Raw genomic sequence first — 27599 nt, forward strand, 5'->3', positions numbered from 1 at the left:
TCACACAACCATAGAAAGTTATTAAGTTCTCTTTCAGCCAGGGAGCCATGACCATTGTCTGGACTCTGGTGTTGAAGATTGAAGTCCCGAGTAATAATCAAGTCTAAGTGGGTTTATTCACAGAGTACTTCCCATAGGGTTGTGATAATCCGTTTAGTGTTTGCCAATTTTGGAGCTCCGTTATGGTTAAGATATACATTGATGATTAGGAGCACTTTTCTTGATTTATCATCCCGTAGACCGTTTAGCACAATAAACTGTGCCATGTCTGTTTGACTCCCAATCTCTTTAATTGACACCTCTATCTACTGCATGTTTGACGTAAACTGAGAGACCTCCAGAGGGCCTACCGTAGGCATGACGTTTCCTCTCTGGCACGTGGATACCGGCAAAGCCAGGTAAGTGGATGTCCTCTGTGGCCCATGTTTCCTGCAGGCAGAGAATGTCCCCCTTCTGGAACTTTTCCATTGTAGAAACGCTAATCCTTGTTCTTACGATTCCTGCCACGTTCCATGTTATGAGCCTCAGGCTTGTCTTGTGTTCTCTATTGGCCGATCCCACAAAATCGTTTTGTACTGGAATTGTGGTGTTTGCCTTTTTTTGCACTTTAGGGCTAAGAGTACAGTTTGATGTGACCTCTGTGCAGTGTAGTGGCTTTGCAGGGTGCCATTCTTGTCGGGGTTCTATGCCAGCCTCCATCTACTGTGATCCTTTCAAGTGCTTTCCTCTCACTGTGGCCCTTTATTTCACTAATTTCATTTGTGAAGTTGTGAAAGCTTGAAGGCGTGTCTGCGGGGTGGGTCCTTTTTAGGAAGCTTTGTGTCTTTGTACCGTTTCTATGTTGTTTGGTCAAGCCACCCTCTTTTGTGACTAGCACGTATTGGTATTTTTCTTCTTCTAATTCCTGGACCTCTATGCCCCATTTTTCGAAACTGTACTCTTAAAACCATGTCAGCTTGCGTAGATGTCTTCCATGTTGTTAGTGTATTTTCCATGGTGGGTTGTTGCTTATTTACCTTGAATTGCATACTGAGGAGGTCATTGCTCATTATTTGTGTTAACGAGGGGATGTGATGACGCAAATTCAAAATATTTCCTCTATTGAGTGAGTCTGTCCTTCCACGTGACATATACTGGGTGAAGAACATGACTTTATATAAAGTCAATGTATGAGCTATGGGGTTTTCTTCAGTGTTTGTCTGTGCTCCTGAGGCTCTGTTCTCTCTTGGAGCACCTGGTCCTGGGAGACTCTTCCGATGTAACCACCCTTTGACTCTGGCTGTTAGTACTCCATTTACATAAGTTGTGAGCATTCTTGGGATTCAAGTTGGCAATGAAGGATGTGGTAGGACTGCTAATTCTGTTTGCCCTGTTCGTTATTGCCTTGCCCGGACTCTGTTGGGGGTTTTCTTATGCTAGGGCCAGCTCTAGGCTGCCTTCTTTTCTTGAAGTTATTGAGCTGGATTCTGTCCCGTACACCTCTGTGCTTTCCACTGTGCCCATAGTTTCGGCCTTTGTTTCTGAGTGGATGTTACATCCATTGTTTAAGGTGAGTTTTTTCAAGTACGTAATCATCGTTGTAAAGACTTCCGGGAGTGTTGAAAGTTTTTCCATGATGACTCTGCAGTGGCAGTCCTTGGTGTTTACAAATTTATCTAGCCTTTCAAGCTTGAGGCTAATGTTTGCGATGGCCAAGGATATGGTTTGGATGGTGTCCATTTGGACCTCTACTTTGTGTGACTGCCAGGTGAGGGCAATTGTGGGTGCCATTAGTGTATCATTGATCGAAGCCAACCAGTTGCTTTGTTCGTTAAAGTCAACCGCGCTGGTCTCCGTGCCTCCATCCTGCTTGATTTCGTGTCTCTTGGCGGTTGGGACCCTACTGTCGGAAGGCCAGGTAGCTTGCTGCTGCTTCTCATCTGAGGACCGTGCCTTAAGGCTTTCTCCGCCGGCGTCTTCCCACCGCTTGAGTTCTGGGTACTGGTTTGGGGAGGATGCAATTCTATTGTGTCACCGCCAGCTGCCACGACTTTGTCTTGCTGACCTTGTTTGTCTGTCCCCGGGACTCTGTCTATTATCGTGTGGAACGGGCTGGGACTCATAGTCTTTGAGAGTGACTCCCTAGATAAGTCCTGCTCCATACAGGGCATAGTTGTGAGCTCAGAGGAGAATTCAATCATACTGTTCTCTTCCCCACTTGTCAGTAGGCATATACTGCAGGTGAACCCTTTAGTGGTGGTGTCTGTATTGTGTGTACTATGTGTACCTCACACTGTGTCATCGTCGACACCATGTTCGGCCTCTAGAGCAGGCATTGGGGGTGTATCCTCACTGTCCCCACTGTCCGGGGAAGTCTGTTGTTGTGCGTTTCTCTCTGCTTGGCCGTCCTTTCCACTGTGGTTGTTTCTGGGCATGGCTTCGAAGTTTCCATCCGGGGCTGTGTATCCTCCTGTAGTAGTCGTTCAAGGTTTTTACTCTCTTTTGGGCACTCTCTAGGGCTCCCCTCTCTTTTCTCCTGGTTGATGTCTTTTGCCCCCATTTACCATGATCACCTGCCTGCTCTGCAGAAATACTCGGGGGCAATTTTCCAACCAGCTGTTGGAATGCCCGAGGGCTTGTATTTGGGTCTTATGGGCCTTCGGTGGGCGCCTCCCAAGTTCCCTCTCCCTCTGCCTGTTGAACTTTGTGGTCTCCGTGGGGGGCGTTCCAGGTGGTCGTCCAAGTTGCTCATTGGGCTCAGGTGAAAGGCCTACATGTGAACCGGTGGTTGGTTCTCCAGCTGTGCGGCGTCCTGGGTGCTCTTTTCACCTCCGGTATAGCTGTGTTGTGGTACCGACAGCTCTCCTGGCTGACCACAGGGGGTGGGAGCACACCTTGGCTACAAGCTGCCACACCCCTGGGAAGGCTGACTCCGCAGCTCAAGGGTTCTACCATCGCAGCCTCTGTGGGGGGCGCCTTGGCCCTCTCCCCTCTGTACCGCTGTACTTATTTTGGCAGTGCTTGTGGTATCTGATACAGGGATGACTGGGCTGGCTGGAGGTCCGTGAGCTCCGTGAGAACCGTGAGCACCACGGTAGCCAGTGGAGTGTGCAGAGTGCGTGTATATATGTTGCAGAAATCCTTTTGTGGCAGGTGGAGGGCAGATGAGAGAACTGCGAACCTCCAATAAAGCAATAGAGCTGCTAAAGCCGCCAGAGCAGGAGCAGGTGGAGCAGGACAGGATGGAGCGGTGTGGGCATGAGCCGGGAGCAGACCTGAATGCCGGACCTGGGAAGAGCAGAACGGGGCTCGAGCAAGCTGGCATGGACACAGACAGGACAGTCACAGGAACAAGCACAGGTAGGACAGGTGGGGGAGGGCGCGGGATGATCCCAAACCCCGTGACATTCTGACCTGCCCCCGACGTGCCCCACCCCAGCCCCGGCAAATTCTCACCAGTGTAGGAGCTCTGTGCTCTCCTCCCGGGACTAACCCACACCGCTCTGCACAGCACAGCACCATCTCACCGTCTCTCGTCTCTCCAACCACTCGTCTTGTATCCCGCTCACGTAACTACCACTGCTGACTGCAAGTCTAATTGGGTGAGTCCTCTCAGTAATTGTGAAAACTTCCAGAGATATCACCTACTGCTTGGGCCTGTTCATCATGCCGTCAAGGCATGGACACTCCCTCTGTGCCCTCCAGAAGTCCTTCTTGATGGGTCCTCCTTCTACAGGCCATCCAGCAAGTGTAGGTAGGTCACCAAGAAAAGCAGTGCCCTCCTCAGTGGGGTCCAGGATGGCCACAGCAAGTGTCCCATCCACATTAAAATGAAGGCTCTCAGGGGCTGGTTTACCAGGCCCTCTGCCTTTTCCCTCTTTAGCAGCTGGCTGGGCCATTGTTCCAGGCTCCAGCCCTTTCTGACTCCCATCCTGGGTAGCAATAGACCTTGTTGTTGCACAGATCCAATCAGGTAACCCAAACAACTTCACATGAGCATTGAGCTCTCCTTCTTTCCAGCTAGTGGGATCAAGGTCATTACCTAACAAACAGTCCACAGGCATGGCAGAGCTCACAGCAACTTTCAGAAGAGTTGTAACACCCTTCCCACACTCAAATGGAAGCAGGGCCACAGGATAGTGACCCTCTCTGTTGTCGGCCACCACAACCTGGCAAAATTAATTTGGAATTAACACCTTGCCCATTGAAGGTGACCCATTGCCTATACTTTGTAGTATTTGAGGGCACATGGATCTTAGGAACCATCTCATTGTCACGCAGGGATCCTGGGGTAATCCCACTAAACTCCCTTCATTAACTGGGACAAACTCCACCCTCAGCACTACACCAGCCACCGCTGGATTCTTTCCTCCAGTGGGAGGTGGTGCTCTTTTTGTACACTTGGGATAGATCTTGTAGTGTTCATACTCGTAGCATTCATAGCACTTAATGGGCTTGATCTGCTGACCTTTGTCAAGGTAAGTTTTCTTCTGGGGGCCAGATTGGGAATGAGAACCAGACATTTTCCCCTGTGAGTTGTTTTGAGGCCCTTTAGAGAACTCTGTCTTTTTAGCTCCCCCTCTTTCTTCTGCTGGGAACCCTGACCACCCTCTTGGGAGTCCAACACAGATTTATTTTTGGGGACTCTGGTGCTGACCCAGATGCCCGCCTCATCAGCATGTTTCCTGGGGTCAGTTACCTTTATATCCACTAGGAGTTGGTACAGCTCTGGAAAACAAATATCAAGTATGTGCTCCTTCAAAATCAAGTTGAATAGCCCTGAAAAATCTTCAACCGTGTGCCCCTCACCCAGCCCTTTAGCGCCTTGCAGGTATAATCCAAGAAACCCACCCATATCTGTGAAGAGTTCTAGTGGCTGACCCTGAGCCTATAACTCTGAGGGGGTCAGTCTAAATTTGCTGACTAGTATGGCCTTCATTGCAGTATAGCATGTTTGGTCCACTATCTCTAGTGTAGGGAGTGTGTCCCTGCCCACCTCGGGGATATACCTCCACAAACTACTACCCCACAACTCCTCAAGGACCTTGTGCCCTGTCACAGCCGCTTCATAGGCTACAACCCATTTATCCTTGTCATCCCCCACCACATAACTGGCCACCAAATCTTTAGGGATCCTGGCACTGGACTCACCAGCAGCCACTGTAGGTATACTTCTACCATTGCTGTTGCTGGATGCCACTTGTAGGGCTCTTATGTTCAGCTCTCTGATGTTGAGCTCATGGGTAAGTTTCCTGTCCTCAATGGCCAGCCTCCTTTCTTATGAGCCTGCGCCAACTTGGCATGCTCTAACTTTAATTTTCTTTCCTCCCTCTTGTTTGCCAGCTCTTCTTGTGACAGGTCTTTGAGGAGACACTGCTTCTGCTCTGGTAGCCAATACTGCTCCTAGCAAATTATTGGCACCTTCCACAGGCAGTTACAGAGCCACTTCAGACTACAGATACAGGTCACCCTCCTCCTCAGGGTTCGTCTGCTCCCTGGGTGTCTGCCCAGGCCGTCAAAGGTTTCTGTAGCTGCACCTTCCTGGTGAAACACCATGTAGAAACCCGAAAGTCCTTGCAGAAATCTTTCAGCTGCTGCACAGTGTAGCATTCTGATCTGGCCAGCTCAAACTCAATCCCTGCAGGTGCAAGTGCTGCTTCTCCAGCGAGAGACATAATTTAGCAGAAAAGTCACAAATGCCATCAGGGCCTGAATTGGTCTTAGGTATAAAGTTGTTGTGAATGCTGAATAACTGTATGATATTGCACAAACACAAGTCCTATCCTCACCGCTGATCACCAGTGTTATACATTGGGGCTCTAGTTGGCAGAGGTATTCACCCTGTCCAAATAGGGACTACATTTCTAGTCAGGGTAAGCTAGATTTACACTTAATTAACCTGTGCTCACCCTCTGGTAGCTTGCCACATAGCAGACATGCTTAACTCAAGAGGCCATGTGTAAAGTATTTGTGCGACACACACACAGTAACACAATGAAAACACCACAAAAAGACTCCATGCAGATTTAGAAGAAGAGAGAATATTTATCTGGTTAAAACAAGACCAAACGACAAATATTTAATCAGTAGATGTCAAGATATGAATTTTTTAAGACTAAATGCAAAAACAGTGCTTAGAAGTCACTAGCCATTAAAAGACTTCATTAGGTGGCGAGGGCCCAATACCAATCCAATTCCAGGCTGACTGTGAAGAGGGCAGGCCGGCTACATGACCCAGACAGGTCCTGCTGAGGAAATACCTTGAATTGAGGAAGTGTTAACATTGAGAGCCTACTGCATCATCGTCGAGCTGCTCAAAGGGGTTCTTGTGTCATTGTCGAGCTCCGTTGAAGTGAATGCAATGCATCGTTGTTGGGCCGCGCAGAGCGTCGTCGTTGAGCTGCGCAGCCTGTGGATCTGCTATCGTCAAGCACCAAGAGCGATGCAGTGCAATTTCTCCTGCAGTTGGGGCGATGCTTTGGTTTTTGAAGAAAATGAGCTGCAGAACCCCTTTCTGAGGTGCAGGGCTTGCAGGTCCACCCCAGGCAACGGTTGGACTTACAGAAGGCAGAGTTCAGCAGCACCAGCAGGATTGCAGGGAGTCGTTTGTGTCCCTGAGACTTCAGAAAACAGGAGGCAAGCAAGTGAGCCCTTGGAGTCACTCTGGGTTCAAGTGAGATGGGTTGAGGCCTTGTCCTCAGCAGGGCAGAGATAAGCAGGGGAACTCAGCAAAGCAGAGAAGCATTTCATCATAGCCGTCAGTCAAGGCAAAGTGGCAATCCTTAAAGCACAGCAGTCTATATTCCAGCAGACGTCTTCCCAGGTCCAGTAGTGTACTGATTTTGTAGGGTCAGAACTCCAGTACTTATACCCAAAAGTGCTTTTGATGTAGGGGTGACTTCAAAGGAGCTCTCTGAAGTGGACTAAGATCCCTTTCAACCCAGTCCTGTCTGCCAGGCTATCCGTGGGGGTAAATCAGTGCTTTGTGTGAGGACAGGACACTACCTATTGACGAGTTAGTGTCATCCCCTCCCAATCAGGCTTGCCCAGGAAGACCCATCAGAATGCAGATGAGTGCTCAGAATGCAGATGAGCCTAACCTTCCCGTGTTTGTGACTGTCTAGAAGGAATGCACAAAGTGTGGCTGTCACCCCAACCCAGACGTGTATTGGAGACAGGCTGCAGGCACACAGAGCGAAGTTAAAAGCAGAGAAATGTCCACTTTCTAAAACTGGCATTTCTAAAATACAAAAGTCAAATACAACTTTACCACTAAAGAGGATTTATCATTACCATTCCAAAGATATGCAACATAATTTATCTACTTGTTTGTAATCAGAAATTACAACTTTACTGTATTTTAAGGAATTTCCAATGCTAGCCTCTGAGAGGAGTAGGCCTTAAAGTAGTGAAAAACGAATGTAGCTGTTTGCCACTACCAGGACATGTAAAACTTAAAAGTGCATATCCTACCTTTTAGTTACACGGCACCGTGCCCATAGGGCTCCCTAGGGCCTAATGTAGGTGTGACCTATGTGTGATAAAAGGGGAGTTTAAGGTTTGGCACGTGGTTTTAAATGCCAAGTCCGTGTGGCAGTAAACAGCACACACAAGCCCTGCAATAACAGTCCTGAGACAAGTTTGAAAGGTTACTTGTGTGGGTGGCACAATCTGTGCTGCATACCTACTACGAATGAATGAATATAACATTTATAAAGCGGTAACTTAGCTAGGAGCCTTAAGATTAGAGGTCCTGTGTATATAGAATACCACTTTACAAGGGATTTACCAGTTAACTAAATATGCAATCAGGTATGTACCAATGTCACCACGTTTTAGGCGAGATGCACATGCACTTTAACACTGGTCAGCAGTGGTAAAGTGCTCAGAGTCTTAAAAGCAGGCAAAAAGTGGGGTAAGCGATACAAAAGGGGATGATGGACGGAGCGTTTGAACAAATCAAACACTCACCCCCAGTCAACTGATCTGGGTTTAATCCATCACCATTCTTTAGTTCACTCAGCCACCCCAGTTCAGACATGGCTATATGCAAATCAGTCTGACCCTGTGCCTCATGGGAACAGTCCAGCCCGAACTGCCAAGCCATGTCTTCCCTGGACCGGAAACAAGCATCCTGGGACCGGTTTCGGATTCATAGTCCCCATCAGCCAGGCTATCTTGAATCCAGTGGCCAAGTGAACAAGGGACATACGTCTGAGCATACCCTGCCACACTTAGGGCGAACAAAGCGATACAAAAGGGGATGATGGACGGAGCGTTTGAACAAATCAAACACTCACCCCCAGTCAACTGATCTGGGTTTAATCCATCACCATTCTTTAGTTCACTCAGCCACCCCAGTTCAGACATGGCTATATGCAAATCAGTCTGACCCTGTGCCTCATGGGAACAGTCCAGCCCGAACTGCCAAGTCATGTCTTTCCTGGACCGGAAACAAGCATCCTGGGACCGGTTTCGGATTCATAATCCTCATCAGCCAGGCTATCTTGAATCCAGTGGGTAAGGCCACCCTAAGGATGGTAGGTCTAACAAAGGGTATCCAATTTACATTGGATTTCTTACTCCTTGGACTGTGGGTTGGAGCGTAAAGTCTGATTCCTCTTCAAATGCGAGTTTTGTTAGTTCTCCTAAATATGAGTAATGTGGTAATTACAGCACAACTCGCAATTTTGCGCTGGTACATTTTGGCAGGTTAGTCCTGCTGAAATTTACTGTAGGAAAATGTTTGTTAAATCCTGAGGCACGTTGTCTTTGGTCTGCAAAATACACAGATTCCACTTGTAATTATTTTTTTTCTAAAGAAAAACTTTGGTCTGCAAAATACACAGATTCCACTTGTAATTATTTTTTTTCTAAAGAAAAACTTAAACTATGAGGTATTTGCCCACCGGCAAATACATCACCCCAGGGTATTTACATTGACTTTTACCCCTCATGATCTACTCAGGGGCAAAATGCATACTTCCCTCTCAAAGTTTAATTAAATACAACCATACACACTGTAAAGAGGAAATGGTCCCGGGATGGGAAAAGACACAAGGATAGAGAGGAAAACCATTGAACCTGGAACAGTGGACTGAGGCAGACAAGAAAGCCATCCAATCAGGAGCAAGGTTCTGACCCAAAGCCCACTCAGTGCGTTGTATTGTAGATGATGCACACATTTCACAAAGGTAAATATTCATTTAAACACGAACGAGTCCGGGTGACTGGACGACCGAGGTGGAGACGTAAGGGGGTCTCCGGGCTGATATACGGCCTGTTTCCTTGCGCCCAATCATCCTATCATAGAGGTTTTACAGAGGCGATTTGACTAGACAAAATTGGCAATACCTTTATATTTAGCCACGAAAATGTGCAAAGCATTTACTTATCTTAGCAGTGGGACATGAGGTGTGGCTATTAAAATTCAAAAGATCATGTATTGATGACCTTGTAACACTTAGAGGTACAGCGCCATAGACTCTCGGCAGTGAAAATCTTCTGGTACATCTTATCCCTGATGAAGACTTTTTTGAGGGCGAAACACGTTAGCTGCACTTACATGACTTGAAACAATAAAGCAAGACTCGACTTCAAGATTGAAGGCCCAAGAACCGTTTTTGTATATACTGTTCAAATATTATTGCCGCTGTATTTCATGGGTGTATCATTGCTTTATTTGGTCCATAAATAGCAGACCTTTGAGGTGGGCAACATTGTCTGTAATGTTTAACAAAATACAATTGTGACTATACCAGGTGGTGCAACCATAAATCCATTGGCTGCTCCTTAATTTGTGTTAAATATTCATGTATATTTATCATGTGTATAATTATTCCTACTCCTATATGTAATGATACACTTTTCTGCTATTCACTATTTTCTAGTGGAGATTTCTACCAAGGTGTAGACTTACATGTCTTCACCCCATCAAGTGAGGGAGTGGAGCTTCTTTCAGCAGAATTTTTCTAATGTAAAATTACTACGATTGACCTTTCACCTACTGGTGGAGATCTCCGCAATTGAGGTGGATATAGCCTGTGGGAAAGTAAACCGAAAACTACTAAAGGTTATCATTTAAAAAAAAGAAAATATTCTAATTTATAATATTGAGTTGACTAATTTTATATATTGAGTTTAAACCAGCAATTAATAAAATTTAACTCTACAGCACTTTCAATCTTTAAATCACAAGTTTAAACATGTATTGTATAATAAAACAATGTAAACATATACATTTAATTTATACATATTAATTTTAAAACAATGAATAAAAAAAACAATTACTAACCCATAAAATCTGCATTAACTGCTGGCCAGTGCACACATGAGATTACCATTCTCATTGTGACATTACTGGTTAATTGTGTCATTGCTATGTTACATTGGTATATTGGGATGTGTTTTCTGCTTTACATTGACTTCAATTATGTTAATACTGTAACTATATATTATAAACATGAGGGAGTAATAAAAGGTTGTGTAAATGCAACCTTGGTTAGACAGAAGTACTTTATTGTGAGTGTAGCTGATGTGTTGCATTATAACTAGAGCCATTCTAACTTTAGCCTCAGACTGTTTGTCCACATCTACCCAGGAAGTGAAGGATGCCTAGGTGAGATGCACTGAGGGCTAATTACCTTGACCACTGATTACCAAGGATTCTAAGAGTTCTCGCTGTAAGAGAGCCACATGACCCCTGTAATTGTTCTGTCCAGGAAATACAGACTGCCAGTAGCCACAGTAGCGGACTTAGGGTTCAGGAAGGTGATTTCTTCCCAGTAATCTGCATCTGGAATTTCGCATACTTCTTAAAATAGAAGGTTTGTTAAAATGTTTAGTCTATACTAGTGTATCAGATTTTATTGAGAAGTGTGTATACCAGGCAGGAGCATCTTCCTTGATGCTGCAGTTCAGAAAATGTTAAATGCTATGATGCAGTTGTCGTTAAATATAATATGTTGGGTTGTTTACTTATGTTGGAAATTTCTTGCAAGGCCCACCAAAGGGCATTGAGCTCTCAGTGCCCCACCCCAAGGGGCACTGAGAGCGCAAAGGTAATCAACCTACCCATGCCTACTTGTTGCCCCTTTGTGGCTTGTGCTAAGATAAGTGTAGCTCTCCTAACCAATAGGGGTATGCAGGTGTTAGGTTGAGTTCATAAATATTAGTATGCAGTGTATGGATATGTATGATAATCTGATTGTTGTGGTCTTTCTTTGAGTTTTTTTTTCTAAGGTGCTGTCAAACTCACGATTGCTGCTATGCAAAAGTAGGGGGAAAAGGATGCAAAGCAAAGACCAGCAGCTACAAATTCAACATGAGCGACGGGAAAGTAGTATGTGGTGAGAACTTGTGTTTAGTCATATCACTCTAACATGAGGGGTTTTGGGATGTTGAGCAAGTGCATGTTTAGCGGTAAAGAGGCACGGGAACAGGAAAAGCCTGATATGGAAAGGATTGCCTAGTTCAGAGAGTGGGCTTCCCACGATGTGTCACATTTGGCTGTAGTCCTATATATGGACTTAAAAAATATCAACCTGAAAAGATACTGAGATATAAATTTCAACTGTCAAAATATCGATTTTCAATACTGATTATTCAAATCCCAGACACATCTACTACCAGGATATTTACATACAAAAATATAGACTTAACAATATATTTGACCAAAGTATTGAATTCAACAATATAGCCAATCAAAATGAAATATTAAAATAAGCAAGATATTAACTACAGAAAAATATGTACCATAATGTATATAAAATAAATAATATATTAGAATTAATACACATTTAACATGTTACTCATTTTCAAATAATTTAAAAATATCTAACAGCCTGATTCATCAATCTCCCGTTTTGCGAGCCCCTAATAGCGATTCATAACAAATCGCTATTAAGGACTTGCAAAACGGGATTCATGTAGGAATTGCATAAAGAAATGCGATTCCTACACATTCTTTATTTGCGATTAGCTAATTGCTAATCGCAAATAAGGAATAACTCCCCATTCATTCCTATGGCCCAAAAGGCCCATAGGAAGGAATGGGGAGTATTCCTTATTTGCGATTAGCAATTAGCTAATCGCAAATAAGATAGCGATTTAAAGGGTGCCAGGGGTGTCCAAAGGACACCCTGTAGCACCCCTTAAATGCAAATTGAAACAGGTGTTGCGCACACACATGTCCAAAGGACATGTGTGTGTTCAACATGCAACTTAGAAAAATGCTTTTAAAAGCACTTTTCTAAGTTTTCGCTATTTACCACGAGGTTTGACCTCGCGGTAAAGAGCGGGCCGAAATTGCGAATTCGCAATTTTTTATTGGATGATGAATTGCATTTATGGAATCTCAAATAGAGATTCCTTAAATGTAATTCCTCGCAAAATAGCGAAATCGCTATTACCGATTTTTGCACCACAACTTTTGCGCCATCGTTGGAGCGGCCCTCTGTCATCCGGGGCCGCTCTAGGGAAAAATACAGTCTTGGTGCCTCAAAGGCACCACTACGCCCACCCGGAGCTTCCCCCCAGTCCTTCCTCACTCACCGGGCTTCTCGGTCGGCGGTGCGGGACTTCTCTGCCGGGGCTCCCTCCAGGACACGGGAGCCCCGCAACACCTCTGCTCGTCTCTGTTGGGGGCCCCGGGGCTCTCACCACTTCACGGGAGCCCCGGGCCGCAGGAGGACACCACTTCTTCTCGGGGGCTTGAGGAGGCGGGGTGGGCTCCCGACCCCCTCTCTCTCTGAAACAGCTTCCGGGGCATACTCGGGACTTCCGTCCGGCGGCCCCGCCCACAACCAGGCGGGCCGCAGACGTGGCGGCCATTTCTTTAACGTGGCTCGGGCCGCGGCGGTGATTCTCGGCACACAACGAGGGGTGGACTCCCTCTAGGATAAAAATCACGATTAGGACAAATATGCGGCATGGGTAGCCGCGAAGGGGCATAAGAGCACTACCAAGCGCTTAGGGGACAATCAAAGCGCTCCCAGCGCTATAAGTAAAATAAAGCGCTCTCAAGCGATAGGGGCCAAAATAAAGCGCTCCCAAGGCACTAGAGGCATAGGCAAGCTCCTTTAAAAAAAAAAACCTCACACCAACTCCTCCAGTTCAACACACCACTCATCCACACACTCCCCCTCCAGACTGGTGAGACAGTTTCTCACTGCCCCTGACTCTCAACCTGTACCCCTCTTACTGAGCACCAGGCACCACATTCTGGGAACTGGGAATGGGACTTCACGCACTGGACACATTTTAGCCGCCACCACTGGATCCTACCATACTGGGGAATCCAGAAACACACACTACACTCAGTGGATAACTACCCTCCCGAGCAAGCCATTTCTCCTCCACACTCCCTCTCTTCCATCTAACCACACAGGGACGGGAACAGGGATTGGGCACTGGACCCAGCAAGGGATTCCTTATCTATGGGAACCTCCCCCTCTACTGGCGCCCCGCCCTGTCATTTACTCTCTTCTGCCACTATGCATAAAAGCGCAGGAACACCATTTGAAAATGACACTCTTGAGGAAAAACAAAATCAAAAACAATAATCCCAAACATGTGACTATCTAAAATGCAGAGTTTTGTAATGTAGCCAGTTGTCGCTGTGGCACTGCGCAAACACAAGTCCTAATCCCACCGCTGCCACCAATGTTAGAACTAGGATTTCTGGTTGGCTAAGGCTTACGCAAAAGCCAGGCAGAAAACACCATTCTAGTCATGGCAAGGGGATCACAAGCCAAGATAACCCCTGCTCACCCCCTTGGTAGCTTGGCACGAGCAGACAGGCTTATCCCGGAGGCAATGTGTAAAGCATTTGCGCACGCACACAACAGCAACAACAGGGCCTAAACGTTGCAGCTGGCACTAAGTGCTGCGCAGCTGTGGAAGGCCTGGCACCACTGTGCCATCTCTGTCCCACACAGGGACTCTCTCTCAATTGCGCCTAAACGGTGCAGCTGCCCACGAATTGCTGGGCAGCTGGGAATCAGCCAAAACTGCGACAGGGCCCTCACTGGCCCCTAGAACAAATCTGCGCCATCTGTTGGAGCCCCACAGGCTCTGAAACTGCGCACGTTGGAGCCACACAGGCTCTGACACAACACATGCCCCCAAACGTTGGAGCTCTCAGGCTCTGGCCACAAAAATGCGGCTTGGGCTCTCACTGGCCCTCTATAGCACTGCGCCAACACGTTGGAGCCCTCTGGCTCTCAACATAAATGTCCCCCACGTTGGAGCGGCCCACTGCAAGACGGGGCTGCTCTAAAGCAAACATCCCACTGTGGGGCCCACCGGGGCTCTCAGGAATCAAAACATGCCCCTTAAGCCCCTCGGGCTCGAAAAACAACTTTTGCCCCATCGTTGGAGCGGCCCTCTGGCATCCGGGGCCGCTCTAGGGAAAAATACAGTCCCGGTGCCTCAAAGGCACAACTGCGCCCACCCGGAGCTTCCCCCCAGCCCTTCCTCACTCACCGGGCTTCTCGATCGGCAGTGCGGGACTTCTCTGCCGGGGCTCCCTCCAGGACACGAGAGCTCCGCAACACCTCTGCTCGTCTCTGTTGGCGGCCCCGGGGCTCTCACCACTTCACGGGAGCCCCGGGCCGCAGGAGGACGCCACTTCTTCTCAGGGGCTTGAGGTGGCGGGGTGGGCTCCCTACCCCCTCTCTCTCTGAAACAGCTTCCGGGGCATACTCGGGACTTGCGTCTGGCGGCCCCACACGCAACCAGGCAGGCCGCGGACGTGGCGGCCATTTCTTTAACGAGGCTCGGGCCGCGGCGGTGATTCTCGGCACACAATGAGGGGTGGACTCCGTCTAGGATAAAAATCACGATTAGGCCAAATATGCGGCGTGGGCAGCCGCGAAAGGGGCATAAGAGCGCTACCAAGCGCTTAGGGGACAATCGAAGCCCTCCCAGCGCTATAAGTAAAATAAAGCGCTCTCAAGCGCTAGGGGCCAAAATAAAACGCTCCCAAGGCACTAGAGGCGTAGACAAGCCCACAGGCCCCAGGGACACAGGATTCAAAGTCAAAGGTCCTGGGGGCAAAAGATGGAGCAAACAGCTCCCAAGAAAAAGGAAAGTCCTCCAGCCTCCAAGTCCATCAGGTATCCAGGGGCTGGGCAGGGCCCAGGGAGGCAAGCCTTCCCCTGGGCCCAGGCAGCAGCACGCCCCTGGCAGGATTCAAGTGGTAAAACAAGAACATTTTACAAGAGGTCACAGCCTCCTTTTATACAGTGAAAACCTTTGTCTAAAGGTGCAGGGTGGGGCAGAAACCAGTCGCAGCTGGTTTTGGAGTACTTTGTTTTCCCAGCCACCCTTTCCATTCACCAGGCAGGCTAGGGTCATCAGTCGCACCACAGGGGGCAGAGCCAGCATTGTGTGGGGAAAGCCCAGCCCTATTCAGGTCCCAGGTGCACCCCTCCCCTCACATCAGCATGCTAATGTCAACACTCACCAATGGGCAGACCCATCCAGACTCCTGGAGCCAAACCTTGTAGACCATTTCAACCTGCACACCATGAAGCAAACAACTTTCATCTACCTTGCTGTCCACCTAGTCTATACCTTCCTCAAACTACCTGACTCCTACCCCTTAGGAACAGATTCACTTTATTGGAGGATATGGTTGAATGTGATTTACTTTCAGACCGATGTTGAACATCACCTAATGCGATACAAAAGGTAGGGCGAACAAAGCGATACAAAATGTTCATTATATAGTATCACCTAATGGGACAGCTGTGGCTCCCTTATCCCCTTTAAACCCTCCATTAAATCCAAGTATACAGCTCGATATTTCCACCTTGTCTCAGAGCGGATTCGCACGAAGAACACTTTGGAGTTTGCCAGAGTTATTTCTTGGAACATCACGGGGTATAATCAAAAAATGTCTAACTCTGACTGGTTATCCTTGCAAATGGGCTATGGCATCTTGTGCCTTCAGGAGACTTGGGAAATTAATCAGGTTCCCTTAAACGGGTATCGCTCATTTCACACACCCGCTATACCTTCAACTGCTGGACGTTCAAGGGGGGATTTATTAACATTGCTCTCTAATACTCTTCCCCTAAAGGTAAAAACATTCCTAAATACATCACCATATTATCCATTTCGAGCTCCACAAAGATAGTTTGGTGGCAATCAAGCAGTGATCTTGGACCCTTTGGAAAAATTATGAAGTGGAGTGTAGGAGACTCCCACACTGCTTCCTGTGGCGCTCCTGCGGGGGCAAATTCACCCCCCTAAATCATCAATGTAGTACCATTTGTAAATGGATAAGAGATGTGTTCTTAATCCAATTTCAAAATGTATTCACGTGGTCACATATTCATTCACGTGGTCACATATTCATTCATAGCGACTCCAATGGTAAATATCCAAAGTCTTTAGACATCACATAACAAAATCCCTATGCATTTCCTACACTCCACTTGATTATTTTTGTGTCTTATAAAGTCCCCAGAGGCCAGAAGGGACCATTCCTGAGGCGCCCAGAAACTTTGAAATTTCATTTGGATAAGTGAATTTTTTGAATATTTAAGTACCAGGGCGTGCCACACTACAACCATCTTTATTACCCTTTGGAAAAAGACATTGCTAATTTGGAGAAAGTATATCATAAATCTTGTTTTATCTGGATGGGTGATTTTAACGCTCACCCTTGCAATAAGGTAAATTCACCAGCATGTGGGCTAGTAGACAAAGATGGGGATCCCCTTCCCCAGTTCAGCTATAATGATTATGGCGATACCCTTAACAGGCTATTAATAGTAAATAACCTTGTAATGTTAAATGCTGTTGATACCGTAGCTGGACAGTTAAACTTCACATTTTCTACTCGCTCCCACTTCTCAACCCTTGACTATGTTTTAGTCTCAGATCCTATAAGGAAGTTTTTTTACCCAAATCATGATAAATTTTTATGCTTTCAGCGATCATGGTGCAATCATGTTTCTTATTCCATCTTTACAAAAAAAGGAACCTTGAGTTAACTTACCTATCAAACCAGTGTTTGCAAAGGAAAATGGGGTTGTTTTGAAGTGGGATAAAGTGGATACTGTGAAGTTTGTTGGGAACCTAGGGCCCGATGTAGGTCGGTCGGTAACGGCCGAAAATCGGTATTTTCGGCCGTTACCGACCGGTATTAACAAAATGGTATGTAGGGCCACATATTTTACAGATTCGGTAAATTTACCGATCGGTAAATTTACCGAATCTGTAAAATACTGAATCGGTATTTTTACCTATTCGATATTTTTTATATGTAGGTGGGACTCTTCTGAGTCCCACATCCCTTACCGAATCTGTATTTTACCATCAAATATATTTGATGGTAAAATACCGATTCAGGTGTGCATGCACATGTGTGCATGCACACCTGTGCCATATGACAGGCAGACCTGCCCTTAGGGCAGGTATGCCTGCCACATGGCCCCTGAACCTTTTTTGGGGGTGCTAGAGGGTGTCAAAGTGACACCCCCTGCACCCTTGTCAAAATCGGTATTTACCGATTCGGTAAATACCGACCAGTAATGCCCCATTCATTCCTATGGGCTTCAAAGCCCATAGGAATGAATGGAGCATTACCGGTCGGTATTTACCGAATCGGTAAATACAGATATTTACCGATTCGGTAAAAAACACATCTGGATGGACCTACATGTCCACCCATCATATTTACCGATTCTTAATTACCGAATCGGTAAAATTCGGTAATTAAGAATCGGTAAATAAGTTTTACCTACATCGGGGCCCTAGTCTCCAAGCGGGCACCAGAAATAATGATCTGTTTAGATACAATGATCGATAATGGAATAACATTAACCCTGGGCGAAGCACTACGCTACGCTCGCGGAGTTTGCGAAGTTTTCGCAACTTCGCACTACGCGAGCTGCACGTAGCACAGTGCGAACATACGTAGTGCAGCGTAGCGTAGTGCAGCGGTCATTTTTTGCTTGTTCGCGGTCCTGGACGTCATGTTCGCGACCGCGAGCAAGCAAAATGACATCCCGGCGAGATTCTCAACGTGAGGAGGTCAGGTTTCTCATTGTGAGTGGTTGCGCATGCTCGCGACCGCTCTAAATGAGAAACTACCTGTTCGCGTTGAGAAAGCTGCCGCTTGAGTAATAATCTACTCGAGCAGCAGAAAACTACAGCTCGCACTGTGCAAGATGCCGTTTTCAATGCTTGCACACTGCCGGATGCTTGTCCGCACTGTGCAATCATTGAAAACGCATCTTGCACAGTGCGAACATGCTACTACGCAACTCGCGTAGTGCTACGTGAAGTTCGCGTAGTGCGAAGTGCACTTCGCGTAGCTTCGCGTAGCGCTACTTCGCGAACTACGCCCACCCTTAAATAACATCAGCTTTTGAGCGAATTTTTCTAGAAATTAAAAATAACCTACTACGCTCTATAACTAATGGGCATCACAAAGGTTCCGCTTGGTTTGTCTTCACATGGCCTTGAAGACAAAACTTTGGTGAAGTTTTCACGCCAGATATATATAAAAAAATGCTAAATAGGCTAAAGTTCCTAAAGGAGGAGTCGTGGGAAAGATTGCAAAGGGCTCCTGTATTAAATAGCTCACAGGACTTTTGGGTATTGATCAATGCCCCTTTTCTGAGAGACGAAAAAGTTAAACGACAGATACCCATGTAGACCAGGAGGCGTGGGTTACACATTTTGAAGGCCTGTTCGGTAACACACAGGAGGTAACTGTCCAACCCCCCCATCTCTGTTATTACCTAGTTAAGGAGATAGGGTACTCTTTATTTTGGAAGAAACAAGACACGCTCTTAACCAGTGCAAAAGAGCAAAGGCACCTGGACCCGATGACGTCCCGATTTCTTTTTAGATAATCAAGATCTTTGGGTGCCACTTCTTTCAAAAGTCTTCAATAAAATTGTCTGAACAGGTGCGCCGTCTTAATGGAAGACAAACATAATTGTATCCATTTACAAAAATGGGGACAAAGGCAGTACCAAACAATTATAGGCCCATATCCTAATTGGATTCAACTGCCAAACTAATGGGCCAGTCACTTTTAAGCAGGCTTGAGGAATGGGCTCAGGAAGAGAACATAATAATCCCATGCCAATATAGCTTTAGAAAAGGAAAGGGGACGGTGGACCAGTGTTTGAATTTAAATTTAATAATAGCCAAATACATGGCGGCAAAGAATGGTCACTTATACCTTGCCTTCATGGATGTGTCGGCAGCCTTTCATTGTGTTGCACAGTCTAAGCTTTGGCAGGTCATGGAGGCAATGGGAATTGAGATCCAGATCATTAATTTAATCCATGATCTGTATGCCGAAGCCATGGTCTGTGTTCGGTTTGCCAAGAGAGTGCACAGGACACTTTAGAATTACTAGGGGCGTGAGGCAGGGGTGGGTCCTTGCACCCTTTTTGTTTGCTTTATATACCAATGCCGTAGATTCTGCATTGCTGGGGTCTACCACAGATGTTCCTTCTATTAATTCTGTTCCTGTCCCAATACTCCTGTATGCTGATGATCCTTGTGCGCACAGGCATTGCGCTGCGTTGACTCGTAGATGAGTATGCAAATTGTATGAACAATTTGGATTTGAAAATTAACTACTCGAAGTCCTTTGTTCTTGTTGCAGGTCCAAAGCTGCAGAAACAGCCTCAAAAGTACATTGAAGTGGTTTAGCTAGATGTTGTAGATTCTTTTAACTACTTAGGGATCGTGTTCGATAGAGATAATAATTGAAAAAATATGGTCTCTAACAGGCGAATATTGATGGAAAAAAATATTAGAGCCCTTTTTAAATTCGTGAAAAAACGTGGAATCAATTGAAGTGATAAAAAAGGTTTACGAGGCAAAAACCCTGTCTAGTCCTCTTTCTACTCTGTCAGACGCCAGAACGCAGAGTGCTCCGCGTGAGCTCCATGATCCGTGAGCCGGGGCCGGGTTTCTCAACGCGGCAAGACGCACAAGCCGCCTTCAGAAGGAGACACAAATCACTTTACAGCGCGGCAAACACCCGCCGGGCACTTCTGAGAGCCGCGAGCTAACCCCACAGTGAGGCAGGAGCCGCAAATTGCTTTTTACTGCGGCAGGAGCCGGGAGTCCCCTTTCAGTGCGGCAGGAGCCGCGGGTAACCTTCTAGTGCGGCGGGAGCCGCAAATTACTTCTTTGGGCAGCAGGAGCTGCAAACTGCTATCTTGTATGGCAGGAGCCGCGAGTCGCCTCCCAGTGTGGTGGGAGCCATGAATCATCTTATATAATCTGAGCGAGGCAGAGGAGCGAGTTCTGAGCAAGGCAGATGCAAGGGGAGGAGCGAGGTAAACACTGACCCATCGCTGGCTGCCGAATGAGGCGAGAGGTTGCCGCTGTTGGGTTGCCGTGGCCGGGTTGGGACGGTCTTGCCACATAGGAGCCGGGAAGAAGGAGCTACCCTGCCCGATCTCCGAGGCTGAGGTTATAAGGCTGAGGCTGGAACCACAGAGAGCCGTGAGAGGCACAGCGAGAGGCACCCACGGGAGGCACTCACCGGCGTTAACACCCAAGTCATGGAGGTAGTGTGGAAAAAGACATTGCTGCGCCTGACCTGGCCGTGCCCTGCTTTTCCTGCACCCTGTTTTTTTGCTTCAACTGACGTGGGGGCCGTAAGCTGTGAAGGGGAAGCCTGAGGTCAGCCATGAGCCGAACCGCCGTGTGTGTGTGGCCCCCCACCCCAAAAGCAAAAGCAAGGGCAAGCGCTGGTACAAGAACTGGTGGCTGCCTGCCTCTGGTGGGCGGGCAGCTGTGGGCCGGTACTGCTAAATTGGCTGCTAAACCAAGCTGCACCTACCAGTTATCACGCAGGGGTGATTCCGCAGGCTGACCCAGCAGCTGACACTACCACTCCTCTCCAGCTCTTCTCCCCCTCCCGGGGTCCTGGGCCCCTCGCCCCCCCATAATTAGGGCAGTCAGGCAACTAGGAAACTAGGCAATTAGCATTTATTCAACGGCCGTAGGAACTCAAAAGCACTCTGAAAAATAAATAAATAAGTAGTAATACAAACTACAATAACTAGTTCTGGACTCAGCCCTTCCGGCCGCAGTAACTAACTCCTGCCTCCTTCACCTGACTCGGCCTCTGACTTCTGGCACCCAGCACCCAGTGCCCAAAGGAACCAGCGCAGCAAGGGCACTGACGCAAGGGTAACACCCCGTCAAGAAAAAGAAAAGGAATAGGAATAGGAGTAGGAGCAGGGAAACACAGGGGATCATTATGAGATCCGGGAGGTCTAGGGATCCACATGTACCCCTGAACCCTAACAAAAGAGCCAGGAGAGCAAATAAGGAATAGGAATAGGAGTAGGAGCAGGGAAACACAGGGGATCCTTATGAGATCCGGGAGGTCTAGGGATCCACATGTACCCCTGAACCCTAACAAAAGAGCCAGGAGAGCAAATAAGGGCAATAAGAAACCCAGCATCGACCCTATGAACGCCGGCGAAGACGAACTGAAGAAAGAGGCAGTGGAAGAAGAAAAGGAAGGTGGAGGGGACGTGCGGCTGATCCCCCTGACCCCCCTTTCTCCCAGGTCATCCCAGTCCAGAACCTTCGCAAAACCTTAAAAGGACAAGTTACCAACCAAAAATTTACACAAAAGTTTCATTCATAAAGGATGCTGGCGCGGTCCTCTGCTTGAACACCAGGAAAGCCAATAACTTGCCTACTCCGATGCTACCGGTATCCTACGCATCAGAACAAGAGATTCAGACAGAGCCAATGAAAGAGCCAACAAGATGGTTGAAGTGAAAGCCCGTTGCAGTGGTGATAGACGACGAAGACGGAGAAGAAGAGGCCAGCGACCACAGGGAATGCCCTGACATCACACAGACTGAAAAACGCAGTGAGTTTCACGGAGGGATGACTCTTACGAACATCAGAAAGCGGGACTCCGACTTGGACCTGGACCCAATCTTGGACCAGGCGCAAGAATCAAAGCCATGGGCATACAAGAGCGAGCAGCAAGACCCTATCCAGAGTGCCCCGAACTCTGGATCTATAAAAAACTGGACCCTGAAGGGCACTCCAAAACCAACTGGAGACGTCGAGGAAAACCCAGGGACACCTGACGCACTAGATGCCCTCGTACCATCAGCATCAGTAACTATCGCACCAAGTTACCTGAACACACGGAACATAGGCCCCGGAACAATGGCAGGGCAAGGCATCCCTGGACTACCACAGGACCTCAGGTGCGAGAAAAACACTCTCAATACAAGATCTTAGACAAGAGCAACCAGAGCATAGCAAACGAATGGGCAGGATCACTGACCAAGAAGACAAAACAAAGGGGCAGTCTCTGGACTCTCTTACCGGAAAGTTCACCACGGCACTGGACTCGCACGCGCCCTAGGCATACGTCCATCATGCAGCACAGTCCGAGCAACACTCAATTCCTCCCCGAGGTCTTCCTTCAGTTCTGGTCAGTTCAGCCTCTATCCCACCAAAGGCCACGGACCCAGAAGCCTCATACCTCACGCAAGAAGAGTGGGAAGAATTGGTCGCCTCTTATACTGTACCCTCTCATGTGGCTCCAAAAGAGGTAGCAAGAAGTCAAAATTGCAATGCCTCACAACTCAGCCCCATGAACACAACACCACAAGCTAAGGTAGACATATGGGAATCTCTCCCAAACACAATGCAACTGTCCGTTAACGCCATCCAATACCAATACCAATCGGACAAGATGGACCTCCAGTTATCAGTTCTACACTCACTATCAGTCTTTGTCTCCAACATTGACAACAAGCTAGCTGAACTGAACAGTCTGGTTAAAAGGGCACAAGAGGAAACAGTACTCATACAATCAAATTGTACCGGCATAGCAATCGTGGACAAGTTGGCTACACTCCCTGCAGCAATGGATAACCTTCTCTCAGACATCAGGGAGGCTGTAAAAACAGTTCATCAACTGGACAACTTGAGAGGAAAAATAGAGCACGGCAAACAAACAACGAGGGAACTCTGATACCAACTGAGGGGCTCCTACCCCAAGCACAAGAAGAACAGCGGGCAAGGGAAAAGGAGCATACAACACTACCAAGATCAAACGGACAGCCCAGGGAAGGTGATCTCCTATCGCCAACAAATAGTGACCCAGCAGCTACACGGGAACCCCCCCCAAATGGATGAACCACGGGAACACGGGCGCATCCTAAAGCATGGCAGAAAACAAAGAAGGAAGGGCCGCAAGCAAAAGCTAAACACCCGCGCTGAAGTTAAAGGCAAGAACAACCAAGCCAGCATTTTGTTCCCAGACCCAACGCTTGACAAGTCAGATCAAATGAGCTGCGAAACAAACACGGATCTGGACTCATGCCCTTTCCCCAACCAGGATCAGTGGTACACGATTCAAAGGAAAAAGAATCGGAAAGGAAATACATCCAACACGGCGACTCCAAAAAAAGAAGACGGCCCACCCAGAGGAGTAGTGCAAAAGTCACAAATCCTAACGCCAGCGAGAGTTCGAACAAATGTGGGGAAAAAATTATTAACTTGAGCGCCACAAGAATTAAAAAACGTCCCCCCAATGTAGGTAATGGGGCACAATCAGACCACCCCCCAGAGGCCACATCAATAGCAAATTCCGCAAAACAGGATTTAACAGGAGCAGATGAACCAAAGGCCCCTGACCAGAGAACGCCAGCAGAGGAACCCACCAGCGTCGAGACCACAACAATAACTGCACAGAGCGGCCCTAATAGGAAAAAGGCGCACTTAGGTAACCCCACAATTTTATTAATCCCGGAATACACATCAAGGGGCGCTTTTGACATCCTAAATAGGGGCAATATACTACGCTTGTTGAACTCTATTGACAGCTTAACAAATATATCCACCAATGATCTGGAGTCAGTGGAATTCATAGTCTCACCGGAACATCCAGGAGTGGAAGTTACTAAAACAGTATGGGCCACAACGGAGTTGGCTGAGAGAGTGCTCAATAAACAAGCAAAGCTCAATAGCTGGGGCATAATTCTACGCCCATTTGTATAACCTAGATACCCAGATCCCTTAGCATCTGACTTCCTGTAACGGAATGCACAAAACCGGGCCAACCAGGACCCTCAGTCACTTTCTGTACTGCGAGGGGCCCGCAGCAACACCCCTGACAGTTTAGAACGAAAAGAGCAAGGCTTTAGAAAGCAATACGCCGTGAAAGAGGCAACTAACCTAGACTGGACATGGTTGTCCAGGACCTTAAACAACAAGTCGGAAAAACGTTGACAAAACAAGTCCGTTACTGGGAAATCTTTTTAAAAAAAATTCAAATTCTGCTCCTGGAACATCAAAGGCCGCGGAGATAAGCTTATGGACACGGAACTAAAACTTTACATGCAAAGTTTTGACCTCATAGCATTGCAAGAAACTTGGTCGGACTCTCCTCCACCACTCCCAGGTTATACCCTGAATTTTATCTCTCCTCTGCAGACCGTAAGATTTGGCCACAAAAAAGGAGGCCTTGTTACATACAGTTCATTAAGTAGCACGCGCATAGTAGTGCCGCTACCATACAAACTAGACCCTCCGAACGCAATGCAAGTTCTACGAATCTCCATTCGAGAACACGGAAAGAACGAGGAGATAATTATAATAAACCTTTATCTACATCCCCGAAGTAAGAAGCAAGGAGCCCAGCAATTGAAAGAAGAGCTCATAAAACTATTAACCGCAGAGAATAAAAACAGTCTGATTATTAGTGGCGATTTTAATCAGAACATGCTCAACAATCTGGCCACAGAAGTAAGCACTGACGAGGACCCATTTCCATTAGAACAATATTCTCAAGATAACTCTTCAGGAGGAAGAAGTACAAAAACAGCGCAGCGACTTCTAGCGACACTAGAAGAACTAGGTCTTCAAGCACTAAATGGGAGATTCCCAGGGGATCGTCCCCAAGCAGCAACATTCCACAGTACAACGACCAGTTCAACAACTGATTTTACCATCCTCTCCGGCAACCTGTTTCAATCGGCAAGTGATTACCACATCGGTTCATTAGACTTTAGTGACCACTTACCCCAAGAAGTGACACTAGAGGCCTTCACAATTCTAAACCCAGCATGCGCCATTGGGCATAAACTAGTTTACACTGCAAACGATAGGCGGTTAAAGTGTAGAACAGATGATCCTCAGCGCCTCCTGCTCTACGCTAAGCAAGTACTCTGTGAAGTCCAAAATGAAACAACAGACCTAATTGACAGCTGGGAGAAATTTGCAGAAACACTACGCAATAATATGGGAAAAACACAAAGGAAAAATCAGCTCGAAGGAGGGAGCAATGCTGTTAACCAAACGCGGTATTATAATCACAATTTTAAAAACAATGCTCATCTAAAAAACCTAAAAACTCTCATCGGTCAAAAGCTACGAAGGGTAAGGACAGATCCTGCCACCATGGAAGAACTGAGGTTGCTAAAGTGCGACCGTAGGAGGCTGGTCTGGCGACTTAAGCGAGAAGCAGAAGAGTCCCTGTGGGCCAAACTTTTACATGACGCCAAATCTAATAACAGCGCTCAATTTTGGCGAAAGATCAACAATTTGTCCATGGTGCGGATCCAAGGCATCAACTCTCATGTCACAGAAGATGACTGGATAACCTTTCTCAGCACGCACTTCAATTGTACTGACACTAACATCCAAAGAATGTCTAAATCCACAAAAGACACCGAGGGTCGATTAACGCTCTGCCGTGAACATTACGACCCTCAGCAGCTAGATCAGTCAATTGTAATTAAGTGTGCACTGACCTGTAACAGAATCTCAAAGGAAAGACGCGAGGGGGCCCCGGGACCAAACGAGATTCCCCCCATACTGTTTAAGCAAGATCCATATTACTGGGCCGCTACTCTCAAACCAATGTTTGACAAGATTCTGCAGACATCAATAATCCCATCATCATGGAGGTGAGCCATCATTTCACCTATCTTCAAAAAGGGAGACCAAAATGATCCAACAAATTACCGGCTTGTGGCCCTGCTCGACAACGAGGCAAAATATTTTGCGGGACTCCTCCTAGAGGAACTGTCATCTTGGGCAGCTGATGTTTCAGCAATCCCATACAATCAAACAGGTTTTTGCAAAGGTATGGGTACCACTACTAATATTCTAGCTAATAATTCTACTAATCGGCGCAGCCCTAGAAGTGAACCATCCACTCTACCTTTGCTATATTGACTGCAGCTCAGCCTTCGATTATGTCAATAGAAACCTTCTGTGGGAAAAGTTACATAAACTGACCATTCCCCCATTGCTCTTAAACCAACTAATCCTCCTACACAGCGAGACATGGGTGCAAGTTAGGCTGGGCACTGGCGATTACCTAACAAGGAAGATCTCAACAAATACAGGAGTAAAACAGGGCTGTGTACTTGCCCCAATACTTTTTAATCTTTTTATGGGAGAGCTATCTATGTTGTTGAATGAATGCAACTCGCATGCACCAAAGCTAGGGGGTTCCCAGATCTCAAATTTATTTTATGCAGATGACTTGTTACTTATCAACCGGACCCCTGTTGGCCTGCAGCGGCTGCTGGACATTACCTTGAGATATTCCGCCGCTAACAGGCTTAGCATCAACCGTGAAAAATCGAAAGTTATGTGCATTAACCTCCCTAAAAAGAAAGTAACACGGAACTGGCTCTTGTCATCCAGGAAGCTGGAAATGGTCTGTGAATATCGATATCTGGGGGTCATCATAGACTGCAAGGGCAACTTCATGCCGCAATGTGAAGCCATAAAAAGGAGAGGGTTAACGATTGCGGTGGCACTCAGAAACATAAAAAACACGGTTTCTAGCCCAAGCTTACTTCCTCTCATAAAGGTGATTCAGGCAAAGTTAATCCCAGTCATCACTTTCAGCAGCAAATCTATGAGAGGGAGGGATGCTTCTTTATTAGACAGAACGGTAGCAAAGACGCTTCGGATGATCTTCGGCCTTCCAAGGTATACACCGCCTGCCCAAATGAGATTAGAATTTGGGCTACAAAAAGAAGAGCTGGCACGCTTGGGAGCCTACATAAAAACCTGGCATAAAGTAAGCAGAGGAGACCCGAAAACCCTAAATGCTCTCCTGTGGAAGGAACTTCAAAATAAAGAAACCTGCCCTGCAAGGTGGTATTTGGAGGCCGCCATCGACGACCTTGGCTTACAGCAATTATGGGACCTTTCAGGCTCCACAGCAGGCTTCAAAAAGGTGGTCAACAAGACAGTCCGGAAAGAATCACTGCTGCAGGACAAAGCCGCTCTATCAAAGCGGGTTCACGCTGTCTTAAGGTTCAATCGTATACCATGCCCTCGTCCCAAACTTATCTATAGATAGGTTTTACAAAAAAAAAAAGAGAAGTTCCTGAAATTTCGCCTAGGGCTACTACCGTCAGCGGCCCACTTACCTCCATGGTTACAGCCACACCTACCAACAACATGCCGACTTCGCAGGAACGGCAAAGAAAACACAGTTCATTTGATCACTATCTGTAGCAAACTCATCCAAGAACGACGCTTCTTCTTGAGACCACTTTTTAACATCCGTAAGATACGGACCTGCAGGCAAGCAGTGCTCGCTTGCTTCAAAGACAATGATA

At 47.0% G+C, this 27599-nt stretch overlaps 1 protein-coding gene across 1 annotated transcript in view; it reads left to right on the forward strand.

Annotated features, from left to right (window-relative positions):
* Window positions 1-27599, forward strand: part of LOC144754796 (basic phospholipase A2 homolog ammodytin L-like) — a 354218-nt gene that overhangs the window by 311316 nt on the left and 15303 nt on the right. The window contains exon 5 of the mRNA XM_078643010.1: window positions 11221-11327. Coding sequence (XP_078499136.1) covers window positions 11221-11327 — 107 coding nt within the window. The remainder of the gene's footprint in view (window positions 1-11220; window positions 11328-27599) is intronic.

This window comes from Lissotriton helveticus, chromosome 5_1 (assembly GCF_964261635.1).
Source record: "Lissotriton helveticus chromosome 5_1, aLisHel1.1, whole genome shotgun sequence".
Taxonomy (NCBI): domain Eukaryota; kingdom Metazoa; phylum Chordata; class Amphibia; order Caudata; family Salamandridae; genus Lissotriton; species Lissotriton helveticus.